Source organism: Blennius ocellaris (genome assembly GCF_963422515.1).
Source record: "Blennius ocellaris genome assembly, chromosome: 14".
NCBI classification, from domain to species: domain Eukaryota; kingdom Metazoa; phylum Chordata; class Actinopteri; order Blenniiformes; family Blenniidae; genus Blennius; species Blennius ocellaris.
Genome location: NC_137663.1, coordinates 13371727 through 13385571, shown reverse-complemented (window position 1 = coordinate 13385571; position 13845 = coordinate 13371727). Strand labels below are relative to the sequence as shown.

Here is a 13845-nt window from a genome sequence, read left to right as displayed (position 1 = left end):
TAAACCCACGTCTCTGTAAAGAGGCAGCAGAAAGTCACTACTGAGTCATTAGCGAAGCAAAAAGTGGAGGAGAGAAATGTTTTCTCACCTCCTCCTTAAAATGTTCTTGTAGAATGAAAAGTGAATCAGCAACACCAAGCTGTCTCCCAAGGTTGAATCAGGATGTTGGACCAGAATAGGAATGAACATGAGGCTGAGAAAACGGGAAGCAACGGCTCTTTAAAAGCCTCGTGTCTTGTAGCAGCCTCGAACCGGAGTCCTGTAATATTCAGGACAAGGAAATTGATTTACATGAAAAAGGACACAATTTCAATACAGACTGGAGATATTTTGTAAAACAAAAGTTGGTTCCAACGTCGTGCAAGGAAACAGATCATGAAGGATTTTGTGCAAATCATTTAAACTGCCAGTAAATAAAATGCATAAATCTTCAGAAAGTTGAAACAATTCACTTACTCTTGCTGTCGACTTTACAGGGAAACAAAATCGAATCCGTCCTTTGCAATTCAGTCATGATTAAGAGCGTCTGCAAACTTTATTTTACTGAACTGAGATCCTCCTCCTCTTCAGATTTGATTTCTTTTCTCGATGTTATAATCCCAGTCAGCGTCTTTTTCTTTCTCAGGAGATATTTAAAGAAAATGACGAGGATCAACGAATTAGAAAAAAAAAAAAAAAAAAAAAAAGGAACAAGTTTTTCTTTCCTCCTTTATTGTAAACGTGAAGTCAGAGCAACAACAAGCACATTTAACACAGATGATTCAGCCTAAAAAAAATGGGCGTACACGGAAAGTAACCCAGCATTAAGTTTACTCTATATGCATGTGCAATTAAAGCATTTATACAACGAGTGACAGACTATCGAAGCTAAAAGATTCAGTTCCAACCACATATCTGAAATGTCACCATGCTGAAGTCTTTCCATTGCGGCCCTTGGTCCTTTCAAACAGTTATTATCAATGCAGAAGTCTTGCAGCCAAAAGAATAAAAGGACATAAGCTTAAGGGAGGGAAATAAAAGTTCACTGTAGTTTTTTTTTTTTTTATACATAAAATCAAAACGAAGTATGTAAAAAAAAATGGCATGGCAATGACAAAAAGAAATTACATTAGTACAACCAAAAAGACAAAAAAAAAAAAAAGAAAAGAAAAAGTGGGGAGCAATAAGCAGGTAAAACTCCGAAAATAAACGAAAGTTAATTGGTAAAAGCAACATCCAACATTGTAACTGAAAAGTTTTCCTTCAATATTCAAGGTTCAAAAGCTGTGACGACAAAAAACAGCTGCAGTGGTAACAATTTAAAACCCAAACACACCCACTGACCGGAACAAATTTAGTAGTTTGTCAATTTTACCTTTACGACTCCTTCCCCTGATTTGCTAATCACAGAATGATTAAATGTTCAACTTTCCCCAGTATCTCCACTGAACAATGGCCAGAGTGTTTAAAAACAAGACAACTCTGATCGATCAACAGGAATTTGCAAAAGTTTTCTCTAAAAAATAAATAAAAATAAAAGGCGTGATTAAAAACGACATTTACCAATGCTGAGGGAACAAAGCAATTGATTTCAGGTCCAACCCTTGTTTGAGAGCTGAAATTCCAGTGTAAGATGGTAAAGTGAGGTTTCTGTCTGGATCGTCGACGACCATCAATTCTGTCTCATGATCCTCAAGGTTCAGGCCGCGGCCTGAAAAGATGCCGTGATATCCAAAATAAAACACAACAGCACTGACCTTGCCCGGCCGTACAACAACCAATGTGAGCTAATGTACAATAGTTTGGCACGGGAGGTTGGCAACGGAACATCTGCAAACCCACGGACAGTGGTACCGACGCAGCACCTCCCCAGACCCCGGGTTACGGCTGTTGGGGGCATGAGCCTACAGTGCGTGTCTAAATCGACGTGTAACGAGACGCCTCATTTCTTATTTTCTAACATCAGTAAGACCAACAAGTATCAGTTCATTTGTATAGAGGACACGGCGCCGAGGGATTACCATCACCCTATGACTTCAGTCACGTCAATGAGCCACGCCAACGAAGAACTCTAATAAGCGTCGGCTCGTTTTGAGATTCGACTGATTTTCTTCACCCTTTCGTACCTCTTAGTAATAGTGGCATATCTGCAGCCGGCTGCCTGGGTCGTTCTTCCCGGGGCTGAAGAAAGGGTACACCGGCTCCTCGAAGCACGTGTCGAAGATGAACAGTCGCTTCATCGTCACGGCGTCGTAGAAGCTGAGTCGTCCGTTGTCGTAGTCGAGGAACACGCCGACGCGAGGGGAGTTCCAGTAGTCGGCGACGGGGATGCGCCCGTCCTCCCCGTTGGCGTAGAGCCGGTCCTGCAGGCACAGGCTCCAGTAGCCCGAGGACGGCGCCAGACTGACGAAGCCCTTTCTGTTGCTGCCCTCCGTGGTGACTCCCAGGTACCACACACCTTTGTCCCTCACGTCCACCTCCCAGTAGTGTTGCCCGCTGGCGTACTGAGCGGTGGCGAGGACGCCGCAGAAGCGGGTGAAGCGGGCGGGCGTGTCGGGCTCCTGGTGGCGAACGCAGCTCTCCTCCACTTTGGTGTCAAAGTCTGAGATGAACAAGTTTGGATGAGCCGTCTCTGGATCCAAGGTGAGGTTCTGGGGCACTGCGGGGGCAGAGAACAGAGAACGTCAACACCACAAACAATCCAGCGACTCCGACCATCAAGAAGGACCGAATAAACCCTTCACGTGTGCTACTTCTTGAATGAAAACTCACTGTTGTGCAGCACGTGCATCATCTTCTTCCACATGATGAGCTGGAAGGGCTCCGTGAAGTCGGGTGTGTCGGACGAACAAATAACTGGCTCCAGAGATTTGAAAGGCTTACAGTGGATAGCTCTGCAGAACAGACACAGAAGGTAATTACACTTAGCGGAATTAAAATAGGATTAAAAATCAGATAACATGTGAATCGGTAGCTACTTACTCTTTGTACGTCTCTGCAAGACTCTGTTTAAGAAGAAAAACCCATGTTAGTGTTTGAGAAATGTGCACACGTAGTGTTCATATGCAATTCTTTTTTTAAACACGTAGTGACGCGTTACAGCTCTGATTCACAGCAATGGTGAGCAATAGAAATTAAAGTGCACTCCAACACGAACCCATCCGCTTCCATTTGAAAACAAAATAGATTCAGTGCACCATGCTTAGTCTAATACTTATCAGACTGAAATTCCAACGCTTGTTTTTTTAGACAACCGGGAATTTTCAACTGACCTCGAAGCTGCTCTTCCCATTGATGTGGCCGTGGATTTCCGCGATAGCTTTGTCTACAGCTGCTGCCTCCATCTCCACCGTCTTCAAGTTGTCATCCAACAGGGCCAACGTCGCCACTTCCTCGGCTTCCAGGGTCTCAAGCAGCGAGTCTCTCTCGTCGAGCAAGAACTGGACCAAGGCTCCAACATCTGCTTCAATCTTGTCCTTGAGCCTTTGCTTCCTCATCTACAGGATGGAAACATTCAATAAGAGTTTAAATTAAACAAAACCCAAGTTTCTGCTGACAATTGTAATATTTGATGTTTCGATCGTTAATTCCATGCCTTGACGTCATTTTTTGTGCGCTCGTCGGCCATTTTGACTTTTCCACATTTGGATTTTTGCCAGTTGAGCTCCATCAGTCTCAGTTTCAATTCCATCTGTAACACATATACACACACGGCGGGTAAGCATCAGACTGAACACTGCACATTTATAGGTCACGATATCTGAAGCCTCATTTATAAAACATTGCGTAGGATCCCGAATAATGTCTGTGCACCCAAAAGCAGAAAATGGCGTACCCAAGCACACCGCTGGACCCCAAAACAAAACCCTCATGGCCCGTCTCCAAAATGTGCATGCACAAGATTCAAAGTGACAATGTTTACTTTTTTGGATCGCAAAATTTGTGTGGGAAGTGGCATAGGCATCTTTCAGGGCCGGTTTTGTGCATAAGCAACCTTTATAAATGAAGCCCCTGATCCATCAACCACACATACACAAAGATCAAACTGTACGGACACCTACCTTCATCTCATTCACGACTTCTGGAATTGGTGCCACCTCATGATGTCTGAAACAAGTAATTTATCACCGTTATAGACACGAGCCAACCTTTGGAAGTTTATAGAAATGTATTTTTGACGATGCTTTTGACAAAGTGACGACACAAAATCAAATAGCAGCTTGTTGGGATTTAGAAGACACCATGCACTGTTACAAAAATGTGAAGGACATGAGATAAGCCAAAGGGAAAAGTACAGTGTGACTGTCTTGATACTAAAATATCCAAGTGTAAAAATAAAGATATTTAGGGAAAAAAAAAATATTCAGAGAATTAAACTATATCCATGCCATGATGCCCCCACAAAGCAACCAACCAACCTGTGAGCTCGAGATTCCCTGCAGACCACGCAGATGGGCGTCTTGTCAGTCTGGCAGTACAGCTTCAGCTCCTCGCCATGTTGGTCACATTTCCCGTCGACTTTCAGCGGTTTCGACTGCGTACGACAGGATGCAAGCCGCTCCATATCGTCCAGTTTGGCCACCAGGCTCTGCACCAGGTAGTTTTTAGTGAGAGTCCTCTTGTTAAACACCTAAGAGAACAAGAGAGAACAAGTGAAAAAGAAGAACAAATGTGCATGTGGCCAGACAAAGTGATAGTAACAGTTTGTGTGCAGTGTGAAACAAAATGGAAATTCGAAGGAGGATGGCAAATACTGGCTCTCCTTTTCACTGGCGCAAAATAGCATCACTCCAGCAGAAGGATAAAACAGAAAATGCCCACAAACCAGTATAAGAAATGGATGACAAGAAACGGCAGCGTTCGCTGACCCTAAACCATTCAAGCACTTTTTGACTATCGCCACGCGAGCTGAAAACGACTGCACTACTTTGTGATCAGCCCTGCAACACCTTGAGGTACCCGGTGATATCACAAGTTGAACCAAGAGTCAAGCAAGTCAGGGCTGGGCGGAGTCACATGCTTGAAATGCAAAAACCAGCTAAGCTTAAAAGCCCATGCAATTTATCTTTTCCTACATAGAGATTCAATGTGCCAGATTCTACAGGTAAAAGGTTTCCATTGTTTGAAAAGCAATACTAATGTTTTCAGAGAATGGCCTGGGGGTTGGGTTGGGGGGGGGGGGGGGGGTCAGCCCGTTACAGGAATGCAGCATGGTGGAGAAGGAAGAACAAAACATCAAACATTTGTAGACTTCGTTGCCTCATTTTAAATAAAACTACATGAATTATTTTCGTTGGTAAAGATTTTGTATGTGATGCTGTTGTTGAAACAAACACTCACTGATAACTTCTTCCATGTAGATAATGTAGTTCAACACTGATTTATGAGGTGAGCAGGAATGTGCAGAAAAACAAGTTCTGCTTTTTATTTTCTTCTTGGGCGGAGGTGTGCGTGTGTGTGGGAGGGACAAGTCGCAAGTCCTCGGCACATGGAACATGGATCTTTACCTACAGACCGCTCTGTTAACACGTGTCGAACCAAAAAGGGACAAAAGGATGACCATCTATTCAGGTAAACCTGCAGCTGGCTGAATCCCGCCTGGCGTAGAATCCCCAAGGCTGGAGGCCCAGGTGAGGCCGAGTGGGATGCATTGGAGGGAAGAAGCAAAACTCATCCGACTGTCAGAATTCACGGTCAATTTAAGGGACCATTTCAATTGCTCAAACGCCAAACCCGGTTAATGCCGGTAGCAACCGTAGACCAACTTCTCTGTAAACATTAGCAACGGCTAGCTGGAGCCAGTTAGCGGCCATGGCGACTGTGGTCACTAAATAAAACTGCGCAAGTCGCTTCTTTTTTTTTCCAATGAAGCGTTTTGTTTTAAAACTAACAACCACATTAAAAAAAAAAAAAAACAGCCTGTGCTACAGCAGTGTCGGCACACTTGTATAGCTTCAAAAAAATCAAAACATCGTACACGCGGCAGTGAGTACAAACTTACGGCTCGACACTGAGGACACTGATACCCGAAGTCTCCGCCATTTTCATCCCAGTGCATGCAGATGCAGTACCGACAAAAGCTGTGGCCGCATTTCAGCACAACGGGGTCCTTGAAGAAATCCAAACAGATGGCGCACGTTAGGTCTTCCCTCCAGTCGTCCACAGCTGCTCCGGCGGTCGCCATAACTGAAGCCTTGCAGCAGCACCGCAGCAACAACACGGAGTCACAATGCAGGAAGTGAAGGGAGAAGAGGGGGCGAGGAGGAGGGGGGGCTTTCAGTGGCCACGCTGCGCGTGTCAGCCAATCACAGAGCGCCTCTCTCGCTCTCGCTCTCTCTCTCTCTCTCTCTCTCTCTCTCTCTCTCTCTCTCTCTTTATTCTTAAAAATGTAAAAAACAAAAACAAAACATAATTTTAAACCTTTGTCCTCTAAATATTATTTCGGCGATAAGACTCATTTCACCTGCACTTCACCACATTTGAGTTTTCTGTAGTTCCCAACATCCATGTTTTCCTCATGGCAAATGCATGCTCCCTTTGCACTTTTTGAATTTCACGGATTAATTTAGCATTGAATCCACAGGAAGTGTTTTCTTTTATGCTGCTGTCTCTAAAACACAGAGGTCTGGAGGTATGGAGCGCATCCCAGCTGGTGATGAATCAAGGCAGCGGGACACACCACACACCGTCTATCACAAGGCAAACATACAGACAGCTCACCTACCCTCATGTGCACACCAACAGTCGAGTTTAAAGTCAGCAGTTAACTCAAATGCAAACACACACACACACACCCACACCCACACACACACGCACACACACACACACACACACACACACACACACACACACACACACACACACACACACACACACACACACACACACACACACACACACACACACACACACACACACACACACGCACACAATAAAGGTGCTTATGAACAAAAGGCCGACTTCTTCTGTCATGTACATCAGCAGGGGAAAGGCAAGGCACGAAACATCCTTTTTAAGGATAGAACAATAGTTCCTGTTTTCTATGTGGAGGCTTAAGCATGTCAGGTATAAGCAACATTTTGTGTAATTATAATATAAAACAATACAAAAAACTGGTATAAATCAACCTATATGGAAAATATGTCAACTTGGCAAAGAAAGATGCCAACCAGGCTCAATCTAGGGATAACCTGCATATAAGATGAGAATTTTAACTACTACACCACTATGCAGCCCTGACACATGATGTTTTAGAGATCATGTACTAGGTAACCATTGGAATACAGAAGTTTGTCAGTCATCTGCAATCAGAGTGAAAATGTTTGCACAGCTTAGGATTACGTTTTCTAAGTTTGCAATGCAAAGCTTGTCGATACAACAATTCATCAAATATTGACAAGTCTTTGTTGTTGTTGTTTTCACTGACAGTAGTGTAATTGCCCAGTGTAAATTCTTAGGGATAATTAAGTTTTAAAGTTTGACTGGAATCGACCACTCCAGTCTATATGCACAAAAACACCTTGATTAAATCATCAATAACCTACCAGAGAAAGACCAGTAAACAATATTTATTCTTAAATACATATACATAAAAACCCATTCATAGAAAGACACAAAGTGAATATCAAGTTTGATTGTTTGTGCGAAAGTTGTCACATACATGAGAAGAATTGGCTGTGGGGTATACATTACATTGCATAGCTTGTATTGACATGTGAGGGATGTAACTCAAAAAGTGCATTTAATGTCAGATATGGTGTTATTTTCAAATTCATCAGGGCAAAAAAAACAAAAAACATAGCTGGGTTTCAGCGGCCGCTATTTGAATAAAGCCTTACAACCCCCACTGATTCACACCAAAGCTGATTTCCGGCTCATAATCAGCTCATCAGCTCACCCTGATGAATATTAGAAAATAAATTACACAACGATGACTAACAACACCATAAAAGACAAATATTTAGGAACACTGATCTCAGCATGTTGTATATCCATGACGGAGTTGGACACAGGTTTAACGATACATGTAAACAAGAAATTCCACCAATGACATTAACAGAACAATGACATTTCTCATAAAAAAAAAAAAAAATGTGATATCAATGAGACATACTGAACTTTAAGCAGACATTTTCTTTGCATTGTTTGTTTGAAAACATGAGTCAGAACACTGAAATCCTGCACAGCATAAGTGAAAAAAGCTCTGAGGAACATAATGTGAGAAGAAGAGGGGTCAAATGAGGGGATATGGATACAGCATTTGCATGTTCACAGCACCACACTTATTAGCAGTGTAACATAGAAGTTGAAAGTGACTCTGTCAAGACTTGTCAGCCAGCTGTATTAAATTGTGTTACAACACACAGTCCCATTCTCTGTAAAAGAAATTACTCCTGAGATGAGTGTTTTTATTCCATATGTACCTTGAACTGTGCTATTAAAGAAAAAAGAAACATACCGTAATGACATGTTCTCAATAAGTATGCTGTGATTACAGTGATAAACATTGACGCAACAACACACGAGGAAGCAGACGTGAGCACGGTGGTACCAGAAGCAGAGATGAGCTGTAAACATACGAGAGTAAATAACTGGGTTAGTAAATAACTAACAAAAAAATAAAGAATGAAAAAAAAATCCAGTCTGAACAGCTCAGCAGCAACCAAAATACTTAATACATTTATGAAACATTCCTCATCATAAGGCCAACAACATTAAAAAAAAATTGTTAAAGAACAAAAGTATACAGTGATTAATTAAACATACATTTTGCCAGCAGTGGTATTTGTCTCTTGGAGTCTGATGTTGAAAGTTGTCAAATAAGGAACAAGGTGTGTCATCTTGGTTTTGCATTTTCGGTAACACATTGTGTAATCCTGAACCACTTTTCCAGCAACAAAATTCCACAGAAGAAGTGTAGGCTTAAAGGTGCCATTCATTCCAGAATGAATATTAATGCAGCCATACTGACAAAAAAAAGGATTTGAGTGAAACAGACAAGCTGTGGTTATATCAGATCAAAAAAGGTCTTTAATTTTCCAATAAAACATTTTCCGGTGCCATGGTAAGGAGATATGAGAGAACTGATGGTGCAGTTTTACATCTTCGATACTCTTCCGAGACACACATTGAAACAGAATGACTCACACAATTTAAGAACTTTTCATTTATAGTAGAGCAGGCCAATTATATATGTGTTCAATTACAGTTGAACTGTTTCCTTAAGTTGACATCATCCTGTCCCTTTTCTTAGAGGTGCTCTTGCAGCTGTTAATCTTTCCCTTAGCCTTGTTGGCAGCTGCTTTTGAAAGATCTTCACTAGGTAACAGGGACTGTCCTGAAGGGATATACTGTAGCTGCTTCAGGCACTTTAACACCCTAAAGCCAGTAAGAGGGAAAGAAGATAACATGCTACCAGCAGCACAAGTTGGAATGATGAATAGAAACAGCAGACAGGTCTCTTGCGCTTCTTACCATTGCTGTCATCAAGGTATGCAATGAGTATTGTGGAAATTTCACTCATTAACAGGCAAGATCTAGCTTGATTTTTCAATTTTTCTAAAAGTTATTGAATGCTCATTTGTAAAAAAAAAAAAAAGAGAGAGAGAGAGAGAAAGAGAGAAAAAAAACCCAAACTATAAAAGCCCTACATACTAGATACAGTCAGTTGTCCATCTCTTCATCCATGCATACATTACTCAGACCTCGGAGCTATTTTGGCAGTCCTGCATCCTCACCACCAACATGGGCTCTGTGCTGATGGACCCTTTCACCACCTCCTGCACCCCCTCTCTCCAGCCTTCCTTCGCATCCTTCTGTCTTGATCTCAGCACCAGCACAATGGTGACGATGATGAGGGCAGTCAGCAGAAGGCCTATCAGCACCCCCACCACAGTCACCAGACCCTCCTCCTCTTCCACTGCATTCAGCTCCCCGGGCTCCAGCCCATCAGCAAACAGCTCATTTGAATCCCCCACCCGGCGCTTCGTGCGGTCCAGGTGGATGTGCATAATGTTGGTGCCGCGGTTGTTTTCCACTCCGATATCTTCAGCAACTCTGGGGACTTCATCGCCTGTGGACCTCCTCGAGAGATGGCCCCTGTGGTTCGATGGGGTCGAGGGGAGTTTGTTGCTTGTGGAAATGAACGAGTGATAGTCTAGGCTACGCTTTCCTATGCCTCTGTTGGCATTTTCTTTTGAGCGCACGGTGTAAATGGTATGGATGTACCATTCTCTTCCGATAGCAACCTAAATTGAACACAAAATAAGAATATTTCAGAATTGCTTTATGTCTTCGGAACATGTAAAGTGATCTTTCTCGAGTTTTTTTTTTTTTTTACTTTTACTTTTACACTTGAGGACAATGTGGTTGCAAATGTAATTGTTGACTCTCAAATATTGATTATGAGTTGGCAAAAACAAACAATATTGCATTTGTTACCTGGAACATGGCTGTAGAATCCAGTCTAAAGCCGTCAGACCCTGGTTGTCTCACAAGAGACAAAGCTGATGGGTCATCTGCTGCCAGCACGGCATTAAAATTCACATCGCCAAATATGCGTGCTTGCGTCTCTGGTTGAGCCTTGTCCTGGTTAGATGTTAAAATTAGAAGAAAAAAAAAGGTTAGTAAAAGTGGAATACCATTATAGATCGCTGCGTGCAAGCAAAATCAACATCACAAGTTAAATATACTCACAAGAATCTTGAATCTATAGAGAAGCGATGGGGAGTCAGCCAGGCAGCCAAATTCAAACTTAGTGGGGTTATACTTGGGTACATATCCATCAGCCCCAGTGCAAAGAAAAACCTTCTCTATACTGCAAAAGAAAGAATCGCCCAGGTTCTGCACAGGGTCTACCATGACACGGCCATATATCGTGTCACCTGAAATAAATGGAGATGGCGTTTAGTGTAAAATTGCATTTGTGACGGCTGATACCTGTTGTAAATCTTCACCCGGAGAAACGGTGACTTGTAAGCTTCAAAGTCAAATGAAGTAAATGAAACCGTTTTGAGATTCATATGCTGACCTCTCAGTCGGAATTAGCTATAAGTCATTAAATGCATTTTTTTTAAAAATGATTTTCATTTTAAAAAAAAAGAAATGCTGCAGGTGTTTGTCTAGCATGCTTGCTTTTAAAGCAGTAAGGCTCAAAGTTCAATGCCTTTTCATTAATTTTCAAATGTCATCACTTTTAAATGCCCTGCAATAGAAGGGCTTTTAGAAAGTAGACAGTGATGGATGTGGCATAGTATGTCAAGAAAAACATACATGCATGCAATGTACGACTGGATTGGTGGCCTTCACCTTCACCTGTCTTTATACATTTAAAGCAAAAGTAGCAGTCTTTGTATTTTTTTTTAATCCAATATGAGTGGAGATTGTTGGGATTTCAGAATAATTTACCAGAAATGGGAAAAAAAATCAATCCTCACAGAAATGAGTTAAAGCAGTCACCACCTGTAGACCCTGCCGCTACTGGTTTAGTCCTTTTACATCACAGATGCTATGACTTTTTAGACCTTTTTAATACCTACCCTCAGAAAAGGCTACATCGCTCTCTTGACCAAAACCCATGGATCCATCAGAGAGCCACAGACTCCTTTTGGACAGCAAGATCATCTGAGTGTTCAGACTGAATTCCACCGCAACCGGGTCGCTCACCTAAAGAAGCACACAAGTAGGTAGAGAGTGATTGCACAACAACAGACAACATAGAGAAGATTTAACAAAAAAAACATGCTACTTGTCCATCTTTAATACAAAAGAAAGACATGCTTACTTGCTGGAATCGGATGTCAAGGTCAAACGTGACTGGTTCTCTGGGGCTGCAGACGGGTGGAATGATGTATTCCATATTCTGTGCTGTTGTACAGGGGACCAGTTTCACTGTGTAAGTCCCAGAATAGTCCCTCACCTATGTTCAGCAAGACAGATACAAATATTGTCAGTCTGCATCTGCTGCTCACAGCTGCCCAGGCAGCCAGATTTATCTTTGAGGTCACGCACCGGGGCACTAACAAATTTCATGCGTTCTTACTGCAAAATCAGAGATGAAGGTCCATTGCTGGACCGGCTGGTTGTATGTGGGCTCGCTCCTCACTAAGGTGAGGTTAAACGTCAGACCAGGGTGGTCCACACACATCACCATGGATGACTTAGAGGATGCTGGGCAATTTTGAGAAAAAAACCAAAGCAAGTTATTGTGAAGAATAATGGAAGAAAAAAAAACCCCCAACTAAAATCAAATATGCATCTTTAGGATTGGGGACATTTTTCAATCTATTGTACTTACCAGCTTGTTTTATCCTGCCTGCAGAGTGAGACTCCACAAACAGACCCCTGAAATGAGCCCTCGTCCGGAAGTTGACCACCAAACGCCCCTGATCATTGATGCGCATGCTTGTCGGGTACAATGAACCTGGAAGAAACACAGAAGAACCACACATTTCTCTTTCTCACCCAGTCCGTCCAGATGCACAAACTTTAACTGTCCGTCTTTACAAACTCACCCTGTAGCTCTGCCTGTGGAGGGCTGCCGATGCCTTCCTTCCAGAGGATGGCTGTATCATATACAAAAGTGAGGCGAAGCTCAGACTGCAGATCAAAGTGCTGCCAGCCGCCGGTGCCCACGGGGGAGTGGAACACATATGACACATAAAGAGGAACACGGAGGGTCACGTAGGACTGGACCAGGTTCAGGACCTGCAAGAAGCAGCAGTGAGACAGAGGAATCTGTGTTTTAACCATGTGCATTTAAATGATGACAACATTTCTTGAACGTACGTTCAGCTTTACTAAAACCTTTGACTAATAGAGTAAAAATAATTTAGAAGAGATTGAAGCTATACCAAAGAGATCCTCAGCTCGAATAAACACTGCTGTGCTACCCTTTTGTATTTAAAGGTGATTGTGGGTCGCTCGGCTATAATAAGTGGAGAAAAGATGTAACAGATCAACAAGGTGTTCTCCTCCACAAGGTGTCTGAACTTTTCACACCTACTCAGTGTTGTCAAAGATGCAGAAGAGTCGTCCTGTGCTGTATACAGAGAACCACAGTGGGCAGTGATGTGGGCTTGAACTGCTATTATATTGTTTTTTTCCCCCCCACAAATGTTTTCCCTGCTTATAAAATTCAGTTGAGTCATGTAAATCATTAATAAAGTGATTGCTACATCCGAAACAAACAAACAAAAAACAAACAAAAATAAACCTGCCACTACATTTGAAAACAATAGGATCGCTGATTTACGTTTGGTGAGTGAAAATGTGAAAACTATTTTGTTAAATTAGGATACTATACTCCAAATTCCTTAATGAAAAGTGGTCTCATTAACATGCAATTCAACATAGACCACCACTAGATGTCTCTGCACACCAACCGTGCTCCAACACTCACGACAAAGACATTAGCTCCACAGTTCGTCTTGAAAATGATTGAAATCTCAGATTGACATCAATTGAAAATGAGTCTGGGTGCATGCTTATTCACCAAATGCGAATATTGAGTGGAATAATTAACCGGGAAAAACAATTCAGAGTATATTTTAAATGTAAACAAATATGAATAATATTGGTGATTGCCTATATGTTTTTGTTTGTACCAACAACTATTCGAGTCATTAAAAAACTAAACAAAACAAAAAAACAGCCTTTTAACACAAAACCATCATAGCATTAGGACTCTGGTATGATACTGTTGCAGAGACAGTCTCTCTGTCTACTCCACTGCCTATGAAGTCTCAGTAGGCTAAGCTCTGAAATTGCTGAATCATGATTGAAATGAGAAATTAAACGGCTGCTACGAGAGAAACAAAGTACATCAGCCCTGGGGTATTACAAAGCTATAATTTTACTTTAACAACT

General features: G+C 42.1%; 2 protein-coding genes across 2 annotated transcripts in view; both read right to left on the bottom strand.

Moving 5' to 3' along the window:
• Positions 1–741: 741 nt before the first annotated feature.
• Positions 742–6163, bottom strand: trim47 (tripartite motif containing 47; the record flags this gene model as incomplete). Its single annotated transcript, XM_080509478.1, has 8 exons — positions 742–2638; positions 2752–2873; positions 2962–2984; positions 3252–3476; positions 3575–3670; positions 4041–4086; positions 4398–4609; positions 5981–6163. The coding sequence occupies 8 exons, from the start codon at positions 6161–6163 to the stop codon at positions 2109–2111; spliced, it is 1437 nt and encodes a 478-aa protein (XP_080365604.1). The 3' UTR covers positions 742–2108.
• A 3514-nt stretch (positions 6164–9677) lies between these two features.
• frem2a (FRAS1 related extracellular matrix 2a) overlaps positions 9678–13845 on the bottom strand; it is a gene marked incomplete at its 3' end in the record, with an annotated part of 56033 nt that continues 51865 nt past the window's right edge. Inside the window, exons 17-24 of the mRNA XM_080508570.1 lie at positions 12492–12684; positions 12275–12400; positions 12020–12147; positions 11762–11896; positions 11517–11643; positions 10675–10862; positions 10420–10566; positions 9678–10226 (exon numbers count right to left, since the gene is read on the bottom strand). Coding sequence (XP_080364696.1) covers positions 9678–10226; positions 10420–10566; positions 10675–10862; positions 11517–11643; positions 11762–11896; positions 12020–12147; positions 12275–12400; positions 12492–12684 — 1593 coding nt within the window. The remainder of the gene's footprint in view (positions 10227–10419; positions 10567–10674; positions 10863–11516; positions 11644–11761; positions 11897–12019; positions 12148–12274; positions 12401–12491; positions 12685–13845) is intronic.